Raw genomic sequence first — 19,074 nt, forward strand, 5'->3', positions numbered from 1 at the left:
GGCTCCAAAGACGCATGGGTGAAGTTGCCTCTTGGGTTCCCCTTTTTGTCTTCTTCTTAGTTGAGTGTGTCTTGCTTCCATGCCCAAATAATTCGGGAACTAATTAAGGAGCCCTGAGCCCATATCTCTGAACTTTGGTCTCTAGTCTGGGAGAGTATTGGTTCCTTTTGCAGTGTAAAGCCTTCTGCACGTGCCCCAAGGCGCTCTTGTCTTTAGTGTGCACATGTCACCTGAAGCCGTGTCCTGCCACGACTGCCTTTATGTGCTTGCATGTGTGTGTTGGGATTAGTGAGGAGAGATTCCAGGGTCTGTTAACAGAAGGGGCCTGCCGTGTTGGCACGAACCTCTCCCTGCTTAGGGCCTAGGGAAAGGTTGTTAATTCATCACAGGCTTTAACAATACAATCGTACATATATCTACTCAGAAGTAAACCCCATAGAGTTCAGTGGGACTTACTTCCAGGTAAGTGTGTATAGGATTACGGCATAAAAGTACTTCTATCCCATCTTTCCATTTTTAAAATGCTTCTGTCTATCAGAACATAAGAAGAACCATGCTGGATCAGACCAAGGGTCCATCTAGTCCAGCAGTCTGTTCCCACAGACTGGGAACAGGGAGGACAGAAACCTCCCGTGGAGCAGAAGGGCAAAAGCTCGCTTGATCTTGATTTTCAACCGGCTGTTGACCAGGGACCCTAAGCACGACATGAGTGCAACAGCACCCTCCCGCCCATGTTCCCCAGCAACAGTGTACATCAGCTTACTGCCTCTGATATTGGAGGTAGCACAGAACAATGAGGACTAGTAGCACTATGTATCTATCTATCTTTTCCAGTTTCAACTTTCTTCGAAAGGCTGAGTACAGGGTTAAGGTTGAGCGAGGGCTGTCTGTGTACACCTCTAGTTAAAAAGGATCTCGGGGGGGGGAATACTACAACTCCCAGCATGCCCCAGCCAGGATAGCTGGCTGGGGCATGCTGGATGATGTAGGACTTTTTCTGTCTAAACATGCCTAGGATTGTGTCCTAAGTTGCTTCTGCAGTGGAAAAACTGCAGAGCTAACCTTCTGGAAGTCGCCCCATTGGATGCATGGGGTGGCAAGATTAGTCCTACTTAGAGTAGACCCATTGAAATGAATAGGGCTGCCGTGAGCCAGGACTCGCGCAAATCCCATTCATTCCAATGCTCTAAGCAGGACTAACACTAGATGCAATCTGCAGAATTGCATATGGTGATTTCCAATGGGTTCGAACCTGGAGCGGCCTTCTGTGAACGAAAGGGCTTTGCTCACCGCCTGATTTGGGGGGGGGAGGTCCCCCTTCTTCCTGCACTACAGCTCAGCCCATTCAGCAGGATCCTCAACCCCCAAATCTGGATCCAACAGATGCACATTTGGGGATGGGGGGGTGAGTAGAATTTCAATAGCAATACAATGCATCTCCCCATAGCGGAAACACCGTGACCTGTATATTTGCTACTCAGTCTGCTGAACAGATCCTAAACGTCCGCAACGCCAGGGACCCTGCCTCCTCTCCCTTCTTAGGGGTTTTGAACTTTAAACCATGCTTGGGCTGGGCACCCTTTCAAATAGAGGACTGTCATCTGTAAAGCGGTACACATGCCTAGGGCCGGCCCTACCATTAGGCAGAATGAGGCGGCTGCTTCGGGTGGCAAATTCTGAGGGGCGGCAGCCATTTTTTACAGTAAACTTCAACCGCCAATCCAATCAGTGCCAAATAAAGTGAGTCGGGAGGGGCCTTTTGCCCTTCTCCCCCAAATCCCCTAAATTAGCTTCCTCTGTGCTCCCTAATCTACCTGCTGCCCTCAGGTTCAGCAGAGGAGAACGTCCCATCGCCAGTTTTAAAGTCCGTTTCGATAGTCCAATTCTGTATGTGGAATATGGCAGATGTGGAATGTAGAATATGTACGTTGGGGTCAGGGGGATCTTGTCCTTTGCCTCAGGCAACAGAACGTTTTGGGCCAGCCCTGTATATGCTTACTCTAACCATTGGACTACAAATAAATGGCAAGTCTGGATATATCCACACACTGCAGACAGTTCAAAATACATCTGAGTGGAACAGAAGACCGAGAATTTCTTAGGGCTCTCGCATTTTCATGTATGCGCATGGATGTGTTTATGCAATACAGGCAACATTTATTTATTTATTTATTTATTTATTTTATTTTATTTTATTTAAAACATTTGTATCCCGCCCTATATCACCAGGATCCCAGGGCGACATAGAGATAAAATCATACAATATAACACAATAAATATACACAGCTAAAAACAAATTAATCCATTAACAAGTTAAAACCAGTATATAATTTAAAAGCAGTAAAAACAATTAAAACAGTTAAAACAATGTGCATTGATTCCCCACCCACCCTGCTTTGAGATTTAACTATTAGGGTTATTAGAGGAGCTATTAGAGGAGGCTGAACCCTGAAAAATGACTACTCAGCAACTCTAGCTAAGCACATTTTATTTATTTTATTTATTATTTATTTATTGCATTTATATCCTGCCTTTTTTCCCCCCCAAGAAACCCAAGGCAGCATACATAACCCTCTTCTTCCTCTCCATTTTTATCCTCTCAACAACAACCCTGTGAGGTAGGTTGGGCTGAAAGTTGGTGACTGGCCCAAAGTCACCCAGTGAGTTTCCATGGCCAAGGGAGACTAAATAGACCCCAGACCTCCTGTCTCCCAGTCCAACACTCTAACCACTTTACCACACTCACATTTTAATAAGGCACCCTCCAAAGGGCAGAAATGTGGCTGCAGGTAGCCCTGGAAAGGGACCAGAAAGTCAAGACTTCCTCTGGTAAACTGGGAAAGTTAGAATGTAGGTGTTCCCGGTAACCTTTACAACAACCCGTTAAGGTAGGCCATTGATTTAATCCCTGTATTACATGCAGTAATGGACGAATGTCTCTATTTCCTTTTCAGTCCATTCCTTATTTTTCTAATCTTAAACGTTCAGTTCCTCTTGACCTTTGAGAATTTCTCCACTCTTAAGTTCATTTCATTCCAAATTCGCATGAATATTCATAAGCATTTTCGGGCACATTTTCCATATATTTTTGCCTAATGTCCACTTTGACTAGCCTTTTTCCTAACATAATGCCTTTTTAGGGTCATTTCCCCCAATATTTGCATTTTTGTACACATGCCTTTAATTGGACATCTCCTTTGCGATATTTGGAAATGTGTGAATTTTGAAGGATCGCTGAGTTCCTCTTCACTTAGGCGACTGAATGTGCAAGATTGGGCAAATCTGCATTAAAATGCAAACGGAATGAATTGCCCCCACCCAAATTGCTAATTAGGCTGCTGAGGCTGAAAGATCTGAAGTGGGAATTTCCGCCGCTCCGAACTTTGGCGCATCCAGTAAATTGGAATATTTTATTTTACTGTTCTAATCTGTGCCTCTCACTCAAGAGCGGGTTTGATTCGATTTGGAAACTATGACGAAATCAAGATGTGGTCTGACAAAGAGGAACGCAGATGATGGTAGAGGAAGTAAAGTTGTTCTCACGTTGCAGAAAACAGCTTTCAAAGGGTTAGCAGGGCTGGAGACAGAGAGAGAGGGGAGGGAAACACCTGTGATGCAAAGAAAAAGCGGGAAATGCAAAGTTTCAGATTTGATTTCTGTTCACATTCTGATTCTCAGCAACTGGAGGAGAGGCCGAGAAGGCGGGAAAATGGGCCAGAGGGAAAATGAAAAGATTGCAAAGTGTTTTAAAAGTCCATGGGATGAAGGATTAGCAAAGCAAAGGGGAGATGAACTCTCCCTGGGGTGTTATATGGGCAGTGAAAAGCGATAGGAGCACCATGAACCCAGAGAGACAAAGAGATGGGTTCAGCCACTAGAATGGAAATTTACGAAAAGATTAGGAAGGGGATTTTTTTACCCAGATCTTCTTGGTCCCATCGCTGCAATGGAGACTTGATTTTGCAAGGCCCGGCGAGATTCGAACGCATTCAGGGCACAATCTTGTGCACGTATAAGCAGAAAAAAGGCCTGCCACTCTCAGCACATGCAAAAGGTGTCAGGTTGTAGGTTTTTTTTTCCTGTCTACACATGCATAGGATTGCACTGTTGATCTTCCTATGTTCACACAGAAATATGGCTCAGGTTGCGAACCAGTGGAGTCTGATGGCTCCGGGGTCAGGGTCAGTGGGGCGATGAATCCACTCCGGGTTTCACTCAAAGCCAGACAGAACTGTAAAGGAGCTCTCCAAGGTGCAGAGTTCTGACTGGTTTCGACTGAAACCCGGAACGGATTCACTGCCCTGTTGACATCGGAGTCTACAGTCTCCACCGCTGCAGCCTCACCCTCCTTCCTGAACACAGAAATGCTCAAAATCTGTTTAGTGTTGTGCAAAGACCTAAACGCCCATCAACTTCATCTCGAGACTTATTCTTATTTTTTTTTCATTTCGCACACACTTTGGGTGTTCCCCGAGTGGGAAATGTGCTCTTGTAATTGTAAACACACTTGCCGAATTGTGAAACGCCTTGTACTTTCTACCCTGGACTGTGTTCGACTCAGAGTTGTGTTCCTGTGTACAAGAACATAGTGAGCATTAACCGTGAGATGAAGACGAGGGGGGGTCACGGGGCCCTGCATTGGCTACCCTGACGCCCCCCGACGGTTGATGTGCTATATTGTGAGAACGAGCCCTTTGCATGTACAGTTCTAAGTGCACAGAACTCTTCTATGCGCACAGCGCTCCTCTATGCAAGGAGGGCTTTATGCGTCGTTAGTGAATGGATCCAGCAAGTGCACAGATCATTGATTGGGTGAGCAAGGCTACCTTGGAGCTGCCATTGGCCAAGCTTCTCTCATGATGTCACAAAGGGCTCAGAGCAGTCTAAGGCACTCACATTGCGCAGAGGGATCTTAGAATCTAAATTTTGAGGTCAATCTGCAACTTCTGTTGAATGAAGTTGCCAAAGTATTGGCTAGAGTGCACAATTGTTCAGATAACACTTTCATAGAATCACAGAATCATAGAATAGTAGAGTTGGAAGGGGCCTATAAGGCCATCGAGTCCAACCCCCCGCTCAATGCAGGAATCGACCTCAAAGTATCCGTGACCAATGGCCGTCCAGCTGCCTCTTGAAGGACGCTAGAGTGGTAGAGCCCACCGCCGCCCTAGGTCATTGGTTCCATTGTTGTACTGCTCTAATAGCCAGGAAGTTTTTCCTGATGTCCAGCTGGAATCTGGCTTCCTGTAACTTGAGCCCGTTATTCCGAGTCCTGCACTCTAGGATGGTAGAGAAGAGATCCCGGCCCTCCTCTATGTGACAACCATTCAAGTATTTGAAGAGTGCTATCATGTTTCCCCTCAGTCTTCTCTTCTCCAGGCTAAACATGCCCAGTTCTTTCCATCTCTCCTCATAGGGCTTTGTTTCCAGATCCCAGATCATCCTCGCTGCCCTCCTCTGATTGTGTAGATCAGCTGAGCCATTTTTTTTTAATTTCCAAGAGAAATACTCAGTCAATACTTCAGGCTTATATTATGTGATGGTCCTTAAATTCTAAGCACAAGCTAGAAAGCTGAAACTTTGGACGTTCCCAGCTTGTCTGCAAATGATGATAAGTGAGCTGATGGAGAAGCCTCATTGTTTTAACTCTCCACTGATGTAGCCAGGTGGAGTGGCTGCAGGCGGAGGTGTTTTTGGAAGAGGGGAACCGAGTGGTAGATGGTCCCACGGAGTCACAGGGAGGCAGAATGTCAAGTGCCAACTTGCTAAATTCTGCAACTGCATCCGTCGCTGGGAAGGTGGAAGGAAATCCCAGGAGAACATCAACGTAACTGCTTCGCAAGCAAGTTCAGAACTAGGAGAACTTCCTTGGGAACATTTGCCCCAAATCCCTTTTGACGGAAAACCATGCTGGTGCCGCCCGTACCTGGGGCCAGTCCTTGCTGGCATGGAGACACAGCCTGCAATGGCAGGGATGCATTCAAACAAGGCTGTCGCAATGACACGTCTCCTGCTACACACAAATTCTTTGCCAAGCGTTCTGTGTGCTCTTGTGTCAGGTCAAGGATGGGCGCTTTGACGCAGTGCCCCCAAAAGAGCAAATGCATTACCAAAAAATGAAGGCAAACGAGATACGGATTTGCATAAAATTTGCTAATCCATAGGTAAGGATGCAAGTTCAGAAGGAATTGCTATCATTACTACCATTGAATTGACTCGTGTGCCTGCCTGCTCTTTTTGAGGTGGGAAGCAACGCATACATGTACTAAATAACCGTAGCAATTAGTGCAAGGAATTTCAGAAGCACTAACAAGACTGAAAAGCCAGGAAAACTAAAAAGGTCTTCAACTGGCCACAGCATGAGGAAAATCACATGCATAGGCGTGCGCAAGGGCTGTGCCAGGTGTGCCCAGGCACACCCTAAAATCTCAACCAATAAGCATCAAATTGAGGGGTCCGTTGAGTAGGGATTCAGAGGAGGATTGAGATGCAGTGAGAACGGTCCTCCGGCTTCTCTGCTGATGCCCCACCCCACCCCACCCCACCAAGAGTGCCCCGTTGCTTCTGGCAGTAGGAACAAAAAGGAATGGCTCTTCTGGGAACCTCTCTGCCAGGAGCCACACTTCAAAGAGGCCAGGAGGAGGGACCCTGAAGGCTAATATTGCCTCATAAGTTCCTTCCCTGGCCAGTGTCACCACAAAGCCGCACCAGTCCTGGGCCCTTCTGCGCTCAAGCAAGCTGAACACGGAGTAGAGCATCCGTGCTAACAGTGTTTAATAAATAAATGAATAAAAAATAATGCCCTTTATGACTGAGTAGTCAATAAATGTTTGCCTTTAAAAAAATATATCCCTGAGTGCACGGTTTAATGAAATGTGCTGCACACGCCTGTGATCGCAATCCAGGTGCCACCGCTGAAAAGGCCCTTTTTCTAGTAGCCAGATGTTTGGGGGCCATTGGGCAAGAAATCTTCCATGGCCCCCTTCCCTCAGTGACTCTCCCTTTTTGTCACCATTGCCACCAGCTGCTCTTCGTCCTCATCCTCTATCCCATCGTTGCTACCATGTGCTTGCTTGGAGAGGCAGAGAGCCAGGGAGCAAGGAGGCCGTGACATCTTGTGCTCCTCTTTCTCAACACCACGGTTGTTTGGGCTGGAGTGAGAGGCAGGTGAACAAGCAGGTTGCAAGGGGGGGGGAAGAGGTGCACATCCAGGGAGCTCTTGTCAGCGGGCCCCTCCTGGGATATGGGACCTTGACAAGTGCCCAACCCAGCCTGCCCTGACCACGCACCCCATGCAATGGGGACATCCAGAGAAAGGTCTCAGAAGATGACCTTAGGGCCTGGCGAGGTATACAAGGGGGAGAGGTTCCTTCGAGTAACTTCGCCCCAAACCATTCAGGGTTTGAGAGGGTAACACCAGCATTTTGAATCGGGCCATGAAACGGACTGCAAGCATGAAACGGCCACGGCATAAGTTTGTAACCCCGATGGCAGGGACTGTCTCTCTGCTCTGCAGACGTGAGCCGCTTTGGGCGATGATCGCTGCTTGAAAAGTGGGATTAAAAAATGCTGTCGATAATAAGCATGTGGCGATGTGGGTGCTCAACCTGAGCTGCTAAATAGCTCAGATCTGGTCTTGCAAGGCCTTCGATCTGAGGCCAGCGAGCAGCTGATGTCAAGGACACGAATAGGGCTGATGTTTATGTCTCCAGATCAAGCGGGATTACGGGCTAATTTCTTTAACTGACAATAACAACGCTGAGCCAAGGAGGGAAGGGATGCCTGTTGTGGAGGTCCCAGTTTTGGTGGCACCACATCAGATTTTAGGAAGCGCCTCCCGGCCGGTACAAATCAGCCGTGTCCCCTTTGTGTGGGAAATTGTTCCCACATGAGCCAGACCGTTGAGTTAATCTCCCTCAGACGCAAGCTCTTGGTGCCGATCGCTTTCGAAATGGTCTCCGTCGCCAGGCCCCGATATAATCTCCTTGCTTTTGTGTGTGCGAGTCGCACACAGATCTCTGCGTTTGAGGAGGAGGAGGAGGAGGCGGGAGCGAAATAACATAAACAGATAAAGCCCGTCTGTGGCGTTCTGCTCAGCCATGAGGTGCCTCGTCCTGGCGGTATTTTCCTAGACAGACTGTGGGGTAGGGCCCTGAAAGGGAAGGCTTGACGCAGGCTGTGGAGTCCAGATAAGCTATTGTTTGTCTTCTCCCTGATGCTGCCGGCTGCGGGGTTGGCCTGGTTGGTCCATTGAGGAAATCCAGGACAATAGGTGGGTGAAGGATGCAGCATCATGGAAGCCGCCTGGGCCATGACCTTTGAGTGAGGGACTTGGAGGAATCGACCGTATCCCAGCTCGACTTCTCCTTCATCTCGCTGAGCAAATTTGTCTTCTCGGGTGTCATACGTCTCCCTCCCCGCTCCCTATTTTGTATACATTATAGCTGCAGCTGCAGCTTCCTTTTAAGCGGGATCAGGAAACTGGGTTTTGACACCCCGCGGGAGCTCATGAATCATAGAATCATAGAATATTAGAGTCGGAAGGGGCCTACAAGGCCATCGAGTCCAACCCCCTGCTCAAGGCAGGAATCCACCCTAAAGCATCCCTGACAGAGGGTTGTCCAGCTGCCTCTTGAAGGTCTCTAGTGTGGGAGAGCCTACAACCTCCCTAGGTAACTGGTTCCATTGTCGTACTGCTCTAACAGTCAGGACGTTTTTCCTGATGTCCAGCTGGAATCTGGCTTCCTTTAACTTGAGCCTGTTATTCCGTGTCCTGCACTCTGGGAGGATCGAGAAGAGATCCTGGCCCTCCTCTGTGTGACAACCTTTTAAGTCTTTGAAGAGTGCTCTCATGTCTCCCCTCAATCTTCTCTTCTCCAGGCTAAACATGCCCAGTTCTTTCAGTCTCTCTTCATAGGGCTTTGTTTCCAGACCCCTGATCATCCTGGTTGCCCTCCTCTGAACACGCTGCACATCTGAATCTTGCAGCAATAGAATATCTGTTCGTTTACACTGTTTTTGCACCCATCCTTCCTCCGAGGTGCTCAGGACATTGTTTTTTTTTTCCCCGCCACCAATGTTAGCCGCACAACAACTCTGTGAGGTAGGCTGGGCCAACAATTAGCGACTGACCCAAAGTCCAAAGTTGGATGGCTGGATCCGTCAATTTCATTTTCTCATTTTTGCTTGTTCTGATGGAAAAGCTAACTTGGCGTCCTTTTGTCACTCATGTATTTCAAATCTGAAACAAGTAAAATAAAGTTGTTGTTGCTTAAAAAAAAACAGTTTCTCATTTTTTAAAAATTCGGCTCATCCCAAACGTTGAGAATTTCCCCCAACCTTCCATTTGGTTTGTCCCAAATTCCGAGAATTTTCTTTTTTAAAAAGAAAGTTCTCCTGAAACTATTTTTTTGTGCCTTCCTCCTAATGTATGCATTTTTGCTTAATATACACATTTTTAAAGCCATTTCCCATATAAAATGCATTTTAACCATCTAGAATTTGACCCAGGGATCAAGAGGAAGCTGGAAGCAAGATGGGAACAAGGTGGAAAGAATCTGCCTTCAGTTTAGTCAGCAGTATGTAGAATGCCAGAGTTAGAGGGGTCCTTGGAGGCCATCTAGTCCAGCCCCATGTTTGATGCAAGAAATCCAAAGCTAGAACAAAAAGTGAGTATCCAGCCTCTGCTTGATGACCCCTCTTCCCCAGAGCCCACCCACCCCTCTTGGTCATGGGTTCCATTGTGCAACTGCTCTTCCCATCAAGGAATTGCTCCTAATGTTCAACCAAAATCTACCCTCCCATAATGTAAGGCCATTAGTCCTAGTCCTGCCTTCTGGGGCAGCAGCAAACTACTTGTTTAGGTGTAGATAAATGCTGTATTTGTGCTGTGTTTTATTTGTTTATTTATTTATGTAAAGAAATAAATATACATAAACGAACTAGGCTTGGTGCAGCTCGGTAGTTTTTTGACCCTAATTTTAATCTCGTGGCAGTTGCAGACAGGGCAGGAGGCATTTATACAGCTTTGTGTATTCCCTTTCTCTCTCCTCCCTGCCTGGCAACCATGCTTCCATGCTTTACAACTGCCTCTACACGTCTTTTATGTTAAAATACCAATCCTGGTTTGTTTGGTTTTTTTAAAAAAATCCTATTCTGACCATGTGCAAGTTTTGCCTTTGAAGCTCAGTGAAATTGTAGCTCCACCAGGACTACAGGGATAAAACGGCGTTGTTTTCTGCTACCCACATCGCCTGCCGGCTTTGACACAACCTCTTTTCCCTGCAGCTGGAGTTGCGGGCAAAGAAGTCATGCCAAAGGGTTTACCAAAACTTTAAAATCACTCCACTGGCTGCCAATTAGTTTCCGGGCGAAGTATAAAGTGTTGGTTATCACCTTTAAAGCCCTACATGGTTTGGGTCCGGGCTACCTGCGGGATCGCCTTCTCCCGCACAATCCGCCCCACTCTGGTCGTCTGGGAAGAAGTTCCTCTAGCCAGCCAAAATTAGGCTGAAGCCCATTACCCAGAGGACCTTTTCTTCTGCCGCTCAGACTCTGGAATGGCCTGGCGGGAGAGATTCATCAACTTAACAGTCTTCCAGAATTTAAGAAAGCCATAAAGACTGATCTCTTCCGGCAGGCCTACCCAGTTGAATTTTAAGATGCCTTTTAATAATGTGCTGCTTTTAATGATGTTTTAGTTTTATATGTTTTAATCAATTATATGTATTTTATGTTGTTTGCATTTGTGTCGTACCCCGCCTCGATCCAGAGGGAGAGGCGGGTAACAAATAAATTATTTTTATTGTTTTTTTTATTATTATTATTATTTAAAAGGTGGGGTTTGATAGGGTGACCCTATGAAAAGGAGGACAGGGCTCCTGTCTCTTTAACAGTTGCATAGAAAAGGGAAGTTCAGCAGGTGTCATTTGTATATATGGAGAACCTGGTGAAATTCCCTCTTCAGCACCACAGTTAAAGCTGCAGGAGCTATACTACAGTGACCAGATTTAAAAGAGGGCAGGGCTCCTGCAGCTTTCACTGTTGTGATGAAGAGGGAATTTCACCAGATTCCCCATATATACAAATGACACCTGCTGAGATTGCCTTTTCAATACAACTGTTAAAGATACAGGAGCCCGGTCCTCCTTTTCATAGGGTCACCCTAGGTTTGAGGAAGGAACTGGAGCAAGAGAAAAGGAAAATAGCATCTAGATTAAAACTTAAGAGAGGGGGGCAGCCAGGGGGCAGATAAGCGTCCTTCATTTGCACCCTCGAACTGCCAGCCCCAGAATGTAAATGATCATTTTTCCAGCCGGACATTTGCCGTTGGATGGGAACCAGGGTGATAACAACAGCAGTGTTATTTCCCCGTTCGGTCCTTTGTTTACGACATCTTGATAAAATCCCATCGCACTCTAGTCTGGGGACAACTTAAATAACAGCTTGGAAGCTTTCTGGTTTCCTCCTCTGGACCTTCTCCCTTCCTCACAACCTCCACTGGCCCAGGAATGGGTGGCGCGGGGCCCTCCCTGGAGAAAGGTAACTTCCTCGTCGCAATTGTTTGTTCCGTGGCACCATGTGATTCCCGGCAAGGGTAGATTGCGGCAGGCAGGAAGTCTCCGTACGAGGTCCCAATTTCATTCAGCTCATGTGACAATTGAGAGGAAGTTTTCTTTTGCTTTTCTTTCTCTCTTTTTTTTTAAAGGAACATAAGCGTTAACGATTTTGCCTGATGCAAATCAGGGCTGTCTCCCTGAGTCAAAATTCCTGCTATTATTTGGAATCCTAGATAGATAGATAGATAGATAGATAGATAGATAGATAGATAGATAGATAGATGATAGATAGATAGATAATATTATTGCTTCACACGCCTTACTTCCCTCTCCCATAATACTAGAACCCAACGGGGTCATCCCATGAAGCTGAACGGTGGGAGATTCAGGACAGATCAAGGAAAGGACTTCTTCACACAGTGCAGAGTTAAATGATGGAATTCGCTACCAGAACACATCGTGATGGCCACCAATTTGGATGGCTTTAAAAGGGGGTTGGACAAATTCCTGGAGGAAAAGGGCTACTAAGTGCAACCTCCAGAGGCAATAAGCCTGTGTGTACCACTTGCTGGGGAACATGGGCGGGAGGGTGCTGTTGCACCATGTCCTGCTTTGTTGGTCCCTGGTCTACATCTGGTGGGCCTCTGTGTGAACAGAACACTAGACTAGATGGACCCTTGGTCCGATCCAGCAGGGCTCTTCTTATGATCTTATCAGGATCTCAAAGAAATCACTATGTGCTCCGATTCCTTTAAATATATATCTAACACCACCAAGAGCCAAAATGTCCATTGGTATTATAAACCTCTGTCCTTCGTAGTCTTTTCTGTGATGACTTTGATAGGACCTGAACAAAAACAACGTGCAAGTCAGAAAGGCTAAAAGGTTGTTTAAGCCTCGTGTGTGAAATTGCAGGTTTCTCTTCAGGTGGAGGGGAGAGATTTGTAATAGAAATGAACCTTCTGACCAGTGTAGGGTTGTTGTTGGGTTTTTACCTTTGCGTGACAAACCCCATGCCTCGCGTACGAAAATGCTCTTCAGTCTAACACACACACACACACTCACTTTGCACGTGCTCAGAAACACTCCCTCTCTTGATTCGTTACTTCCTAATACCATTTCAGTGCTGTGTCCTACAACCTTGAACAACGGGCCTTGACGTTATCTTCCTTCCTTCCTTCCTCTTGGGTGGAAATCCAAAATGGCTGACCTTGGCGTTCTTCCTTTTCCTAGGCCCAGTGAATGTTCCGGACTGCATCCTTGAGCCAGTCAGAAAGGACCAGGATATCAAAATCTTCTACACGACCAGCAAGGTTGCAAGCGGATGCGTGAGCCGCGGTCCTCCAAACACCGACCTGGCCGTCCACGTCCTCAACTTGAGGTACAGCGTATCTGAGGTGAGCAGCAGATATAAGCAATCCAGGCCCCACTTTCTTTGCCAAGTTTCCAAGCTGAACTTGAAGTTTCAGGGTTTCTATTTTGAATAGCTCTTTGATTCTATTACTTCAGTTTGTATTTGTTTTGAGGTCACATTTTGGGGGGTTGGTTCAGTTTTGGGTATTGTATTGGCTTCTTTATATAAGCGGCCTTGTGTATTTTTTGTTAAAGAGCAGGGTATAAATGAAATTATTATTATTATTATTATTATTATTATTATTATTATTATTATTCCCACTATTTCTAATGCTCAGGCCTAAGTGCCACTGTGCAGCATACTCATAAGAACCTAAGAAGAGCCCTGCTGGATCAGACCAAGGGTCCATCTAGTCCATCACTCTTTTCACACAGTGGCCAACACCCATCAGTCCCTGCCAGCATGGCCAGTGGTCAGGAATACTGGGAATTGGCATCCCAAACCATCTGAGGGTCTCGGGTCGGGCGGAAGGTCAAGGTATAGGATAGTGGTAGCTGCAAAGATATGTTACACTACAAAGCAGAACTTGGCTTCTACTTCTTTCACAGAAGATTAGGAAGATAAAAAGTATATAAGAACAGAATAAGTGCCCTGCTGGATCAGACCAAGGGTCCATCTAGTCCAGCATTCTGTTCACACAGTGGCCAACCAGCCCTCGGCCAGGGGCCAAACAAGCAGGACATGGTGCAACAGCACCCTCCCGCCCATGTTCCCCAGCAACTGGTGCACACAGGCTTACTGCCTCGAATACTGGAGGTAGCACAAAACCAGCTACCTCGAGATGTGTTGGACTACAACACCCAACTCAGTGGGACCAACTTCTGCTTAGACATCCGTAGGAATCCCCGGTAAGCCACTGTTATCCAAAGTAGCTGTTACAGCTGTTCCCTGCTCAGGCCCTCTGTGACATCTAAGCAGGCCAGCCAATGGCATCAAGAGAAGCAAGACTGAGTTGATCAGAAATTAAAGGAGGAGGACCACAAAGGGAAGTTTGAAATTGACAACAGTCTTTATCAGTCCATCTCGGGCTGTTTCATTTTAACTGTAGTTCTAGCTGTGTGTGTCTTTGCTTGATAATATGGCCTCAATTTGGCCGTTGATCCCCAGGGTGTCGCAGAATAAGTTGCTCTTTGTGTTTCTTTAAGGTCCCCACTCCTGACCCCGGCTACCATATAATTCCACCAGTTCTGTATAAATTAGATTAAGGCCAAATCTACACCAAGCAGGACAGAACACTTTGAAAGAGGTGTAAGAATGATATATGGAATGTGTCCTGGTCCCCAACAGTTGTCAATACTGTTATAAACCATTATAAATCACTAGTGTATATCCTGTTCCAGTAAGAGCATTCCCTTTTTCTGATTTCATCTCTTAGGGCTGATCCACAGGTATATGTGCAATCTCATCATTTGAATTTCTCCTCGATGTGAACTGGAAAGGAATTCTCAATTTAACGATGGAACAGAATCATTCTCTGTTGCTCTTGACTAGATCCAATGGATAGAAGTGGGAGGGAAACCAATTTTCGTAGAATCATAGAATAGTAGAGTTGGAAGGGGCCTTTTAAGGCCATTGAATCCAACCCCCTGCTCAATGCAGGAATCCACCCTAAAGGATCCCTGACAGATGGTTGTCCAACTGACTCTTGAAGGCCTCTAGTGTGGGAGAGCCCACCACCAACCTAGATCATTGGTTCCATTGTCGTACTGCTCTAACAGTCAGGAAGTTTTGCCTGACGTCTAGCCGGAATCTGGCTTCCTGTATCTTGAGCCCATTATTCCGTGTCCTGAACTCTGGGAGGATCGAGAAGAGATCCTGGCCCTCCTCTGTGTGACAACCTTTCATGTCCTTGAAGACTGCTGTCATGTCTCCCCTAAGTCTTCTCTTCTCAAAGCTAAACATGCCCAGTTTTTTCAGTCGTTCCTCATAGGGCTTTGTTTGAAGAAACATCCCAACAGTGAGGGTAGTTCAGTAGTGAGATAAATAGTGGATTCTCCTTTGCTTGAGGAAGAGGAGAATGTATCACACAGAGTATAGCAAAAACTTCAAAGTACAGCAAACACTGCAAGAGTAGGAGTGAGTGAAGTTAATTTCAGATACATTGAATGTCTCACTTGTTCTTTATTTCAATGATTTTAACATGAAGATATTACGTAGAACAGGTTTGTCTTAATTGTGAGATGCAGAATTAGCCATGTGACCAAGGCCATGGGGGCAGCCATGTTGGTGTGTTTAGAACATCAGAAGAGCCCTGCTGGATCAGACCAAGGGTCCATCTAGTCCAGCACTCTGTTCATACAGTGGCCAACCAGCAATTGGCCAGGGACCATCAAAGCAGGACATGGTGCAACAGCACCCTCCCACCCATGTTCCCAGCAACTGGTGCACACAGACTTACCGCCTCGAATACTGGAGATAGCACACAATCATCAGGGCTAGTAGCCATTGATAGATATAGCCTCCAGGAATTTATCCAACCCCCTTTTAAAGCCATCGAAATGGGTGTCCATCACTACATCTTGTGGTAGTGAGTTCCATAATTTAACTCTGCACTGTGTGAAGAAGTCCTTCCTTTCATTTGTCCTGGATCTCCCACCAATCAGTTTCATGGGATGACCCAAAGTTCTAGTATTTTGAGAGAGGGAGAAAAATGTCTCCCTATCCACATTCTCCACACCAGGCATAAGTTTGTACACCTCTATCAGGTCTCCCCTTATCCTCCTTTTTTCCAAGCCAAACAATCCCAGTTGATGTAACCTTCCCTCCTAGGGGAGATGCTCCAGCCCCTTCATCATTTTAGTTGCCCTTTTAGTTGCACTAAAAGGGCAACTAAAAAGGGCAATTTTAGTTGCCCTTTTCTGCACTTTTTTCCAGCTCTATCATATCCTTTTTTAGGTGTGGTGACCAGAACTGTCCACAGTATTCTAAGTGTGGTCGCACCATAGCTTTATATAAGATACAAAGCTATGGTGCAGTATGATACTGTCCGTTTTATTCTCAATTCCTTTTCTTATAATGCCTAACATGGAGTTTGCCTTCTTTACAGTGGCAGCACATTGGGTGGACATTTCCATCGTGCTGTCCACCACAACCCCAAGATCTCTTTCTTGTTTGGTCACCGCCAGCTCAGATCCCATCAGGTTTTACTTGAAGTTGGGTCTTTTTGCCCCAATGTGCATCACCTTACACTTGCTGACATTGAACCGCATCTGCCATTTGGACGCCCACTCTCCCAGCTTGGAGAGATCCTTTTGAAGCTCTTCACAATCCCTTTGTGTTTTAACAACCTTAAATAATTTGGTGGCGGCGGTGGCAAACTTGGCCACTTCACTGCTCACTCCTAATTCCAGATCATTTATGAACAAGTTGAAAAGGATTGGTCCCAATACCGATCCCTGTGGAACCCTGCTATTTACGTCCCTCCATCGGGAGAATTGACCATTTATTCCTGCTCTCTGCTTTCTGTTCTTTAACCAGTTACTGATCCATAAGAGGACCTCTCCTCTTGTTCCATGTCTACTAAGTTTATTCAGGAATCTTTGGTGGGGGGCTTTGTCAAAAGCCTTTTGGAAATGTCCACCAGATCACCCCTGTCTACATGTTTGTTGACACTCTCAAAGAATTCTAGTGGATTAGTGAGACAGGACTTGCCTTTGCGGAAGCCATGTTGACTGTTAGAGCAGTACGACAATGGAACCAGTTGCCTAGGGAGGTTGTGGGCTCTCCCACACTAGAGGCCTTCAAGAGGCAGCTGGACAGCCGTCTGTCAGGGATGCTTTAGGGTGGATTCCTGCATTGAGCAGGGGGTTGGACTCGATGGCCTTATAGGCCCCTTCCAACTCTACTATTCTATGATTCTTCTTCAGCATGACCTGCCCTTCCATATGCTTACTAATTTTGTCTTTAATAATAATGCTTTCAAAATGCTTTCTCCTTTTTGGTTTCCAAAACATGGTCACCCTAGGATTGTCCCTTTAGTCTTTATTTTTTTTAAAAGATGTTATATGTATGTGAAACCTTGAGCTTCTCAGGGATTTGGGCTCCATTTCTGTCCGCACGTGGCTCTACGATTGGTAATAGAGGGAGCGAGGATTTGATAATCCAAACCTCTAAATAGAGATTAAGGGGCCATTGTGGCGTTACACCCCACAAGTCAATTCCAAATGTACGTCTGCAGTTTGTAAGTCTGTGGTTTTTAGAACGTTGGCCTGAGTGGGCGGAGTTAGAATGTCTTGGGAGGGGGGAGGAGTGATATATAAGGGAAGGACTGAGGGGATTGTGGGGGGACTTGTTAGGTACTCTTAGAGTCTTTAGTGCTCTCTGTGTTTAGGGTACTGAAGTTCTGGGAAATTTGAGGGTCAGTGTAAAGAGTAGTGTCTTTAGAGTGTGGTGTGCATGTAGTTGATGTATATCAATCAATAATGATTATAAAGAAAGTTCAAGAGTGTTTGTGTGAGAAAAAGGAAAGCGCGTATGTGAATGAGTGACAGGATTGTATGAAAGGTTTCAAAAAGGTTTTTAAATGTTGTTAGTTGAAACAAAGCTAATGAACTTTTAAAAAAATAAATTTTGATTGTTTTGTTTTTAAACTACCACAAAAATCCCACGTGTCTGTTTGGCATTTATCATCTTAAGTTTACACATTCAGCACCCACTCTGACAATCATTCACCTCAGCAGATATAACTCACAGCGCATTATTATATATATTAAAACCCTTCTCCATTTTAAACCCCTTTCTCCACATAGTTTGGAGGAAGGTGGGCTTTATCCCTTGCCTCAGGCGTACCAAGTGGTGGTGCTTGGCTTGAGCAGGGAGCAGCCTCGGCCGGGTCTGGTGTTCAGAGCCTGTGTCGCCCCATAAGAAGTGGTGGCAGCAGTGAGGTCTGGTGTTCAGAGCCTGTGTCATGGCAGCCATCATCACAGCCCAAGTTGCATTTATTATCTTTTGACAAGATGGCTGCACATCTTTGCATGCGGCATTGGGGACCTCCAGAGCGCCGCTTGCAGAATGAGGAGCCGGGACACTCAGCTCCCTAGCTTTGCACCCTGCAGAAATAAACATAAATTGCCAAGAGACAAGCAAGGGCGCGCGGGGTTTTTTGGTTTCCTCTTTAGCTTTGTTTCTGAGGCCTGGGTGTGATGTTTATGCTCTTTATTGTGTGCAGCGGGAGGGAGACAGAGTGGCGAGGCCTTACGCCCTCCTTTGCTGAACTTTGCTTTCGACTGGATCTTTCAAGAGATTGGCAGAGATCGTTCCACTGGGGCACACAGTAGTCCTTTAGATTTGCAGTAGTCCTTCAGATTTGTAGCGCTCGTTCTTTTCCCCCCCCTCTTGCTCCTTGCGGACAGCAACATTTTCTGACTTCTCCACATAGGAAGAAACCTCAGTCTTCCAAATTACAGAGTCTGTTGCTGGTGGTATCTAGGGTGACCATATCAAAAGGAGAACAGGGCACCTGTATCTTTAACAGTTGCATAGAAAAGGGAATTTCGGCAGGTGTCATTTGTATATATGGAGAACCTGGTGAAATTCCCTCTTCAACACAACAATTAAAGCTGCAGGAGCTGTATTAGAGTTACCAGATTTAAAAGAGGTCAGGGCACCTGCAGCTTTAACTGTTGTGTTGAAGAGGGAATTTCACCAGGTTCTCCATATATACAAATGACACCTGCTGAAATTGCCTTTTCAATACAACTATTAAAGATACAGGAGCCCGGTCCTCCTTTTCATATGGTCACGCTACTGGTATCCCCAGGGGTAGGCACGTTGTAGCCCTCCAAATGTTCTGGTCTACAACTCCTATCATCCCTCAGCTTTGGCTATGCTGCCCAGGGCTGACAGGCCTAAACATCTGGAAGGTCACAGCTTGCCCACTCCCGTGCCATCCGATGAAGCTACGTATGTGCTTGAGGGAGAAGTGAACACACATCACGGGGGGTTCTTCGACATTTCCCCTGCAGCGACTTGTGCTGCTGAAGAGGCAAGCACCTTTTCAGTTAAGGGTTGCTTCATTGGTGTAAAAGGGTTGCTACAACAACCCTGTGAGGTAGGCTGGGCTGAGAGTCTGTGGCTGGGCCAAAGTCACCCAGTGGGTTTCCA

At 46.2% G+C, this 19,074-nt stretch overlaps 2 protein-coding genes across 2 annotated transcripts in view; both read left to right on the plus strand.

Moving 5' to 3' along the window:
- Positions 1-19,074, plus strand: part of PTRH1 (peptidyl-tRNA hydrolase 1 homolog) — a 295,083-nt gene that overhangs the window by 59,627 nt on the left and 216,382 nt on the right. The gene's annotated exons all lie outside the window — the stretch shown is intronic.
- ENG (endoglin) overlaps positions 1-19,074 on the plus strand; it is a 69,531-nt gene that overhangs the window by 1,905 nt on the left and 48,552 nt on the right. Inside the window, exon 2 of the mRNA XM_063144644.1 lies at positions 12,792-12,955. Coding sequence (XP_063000714.1) covers positions 12,792-12,955 — 164 coding nt within the window. The remainder of the gene's footprint in view (positions 1-12,791; positions 12,956-19,074) is intronic.

The sequence above is a fragment of the Elgaria multicarinata genome, chromosome 19, assembly GCF_023053635.1.
Source record: "Elgaria multicarinata webbii isolate HBS135686 ecotype San Diego chromosome 19, rElgMul1.1.pri, whole genome shotgun sequence".
Lineage (NCBI taxonomy): Eukaryota > Metazoa > Chordata > Lepidosauria > Squamata > Anguidae > Elgaria > Elgaria multicarinata.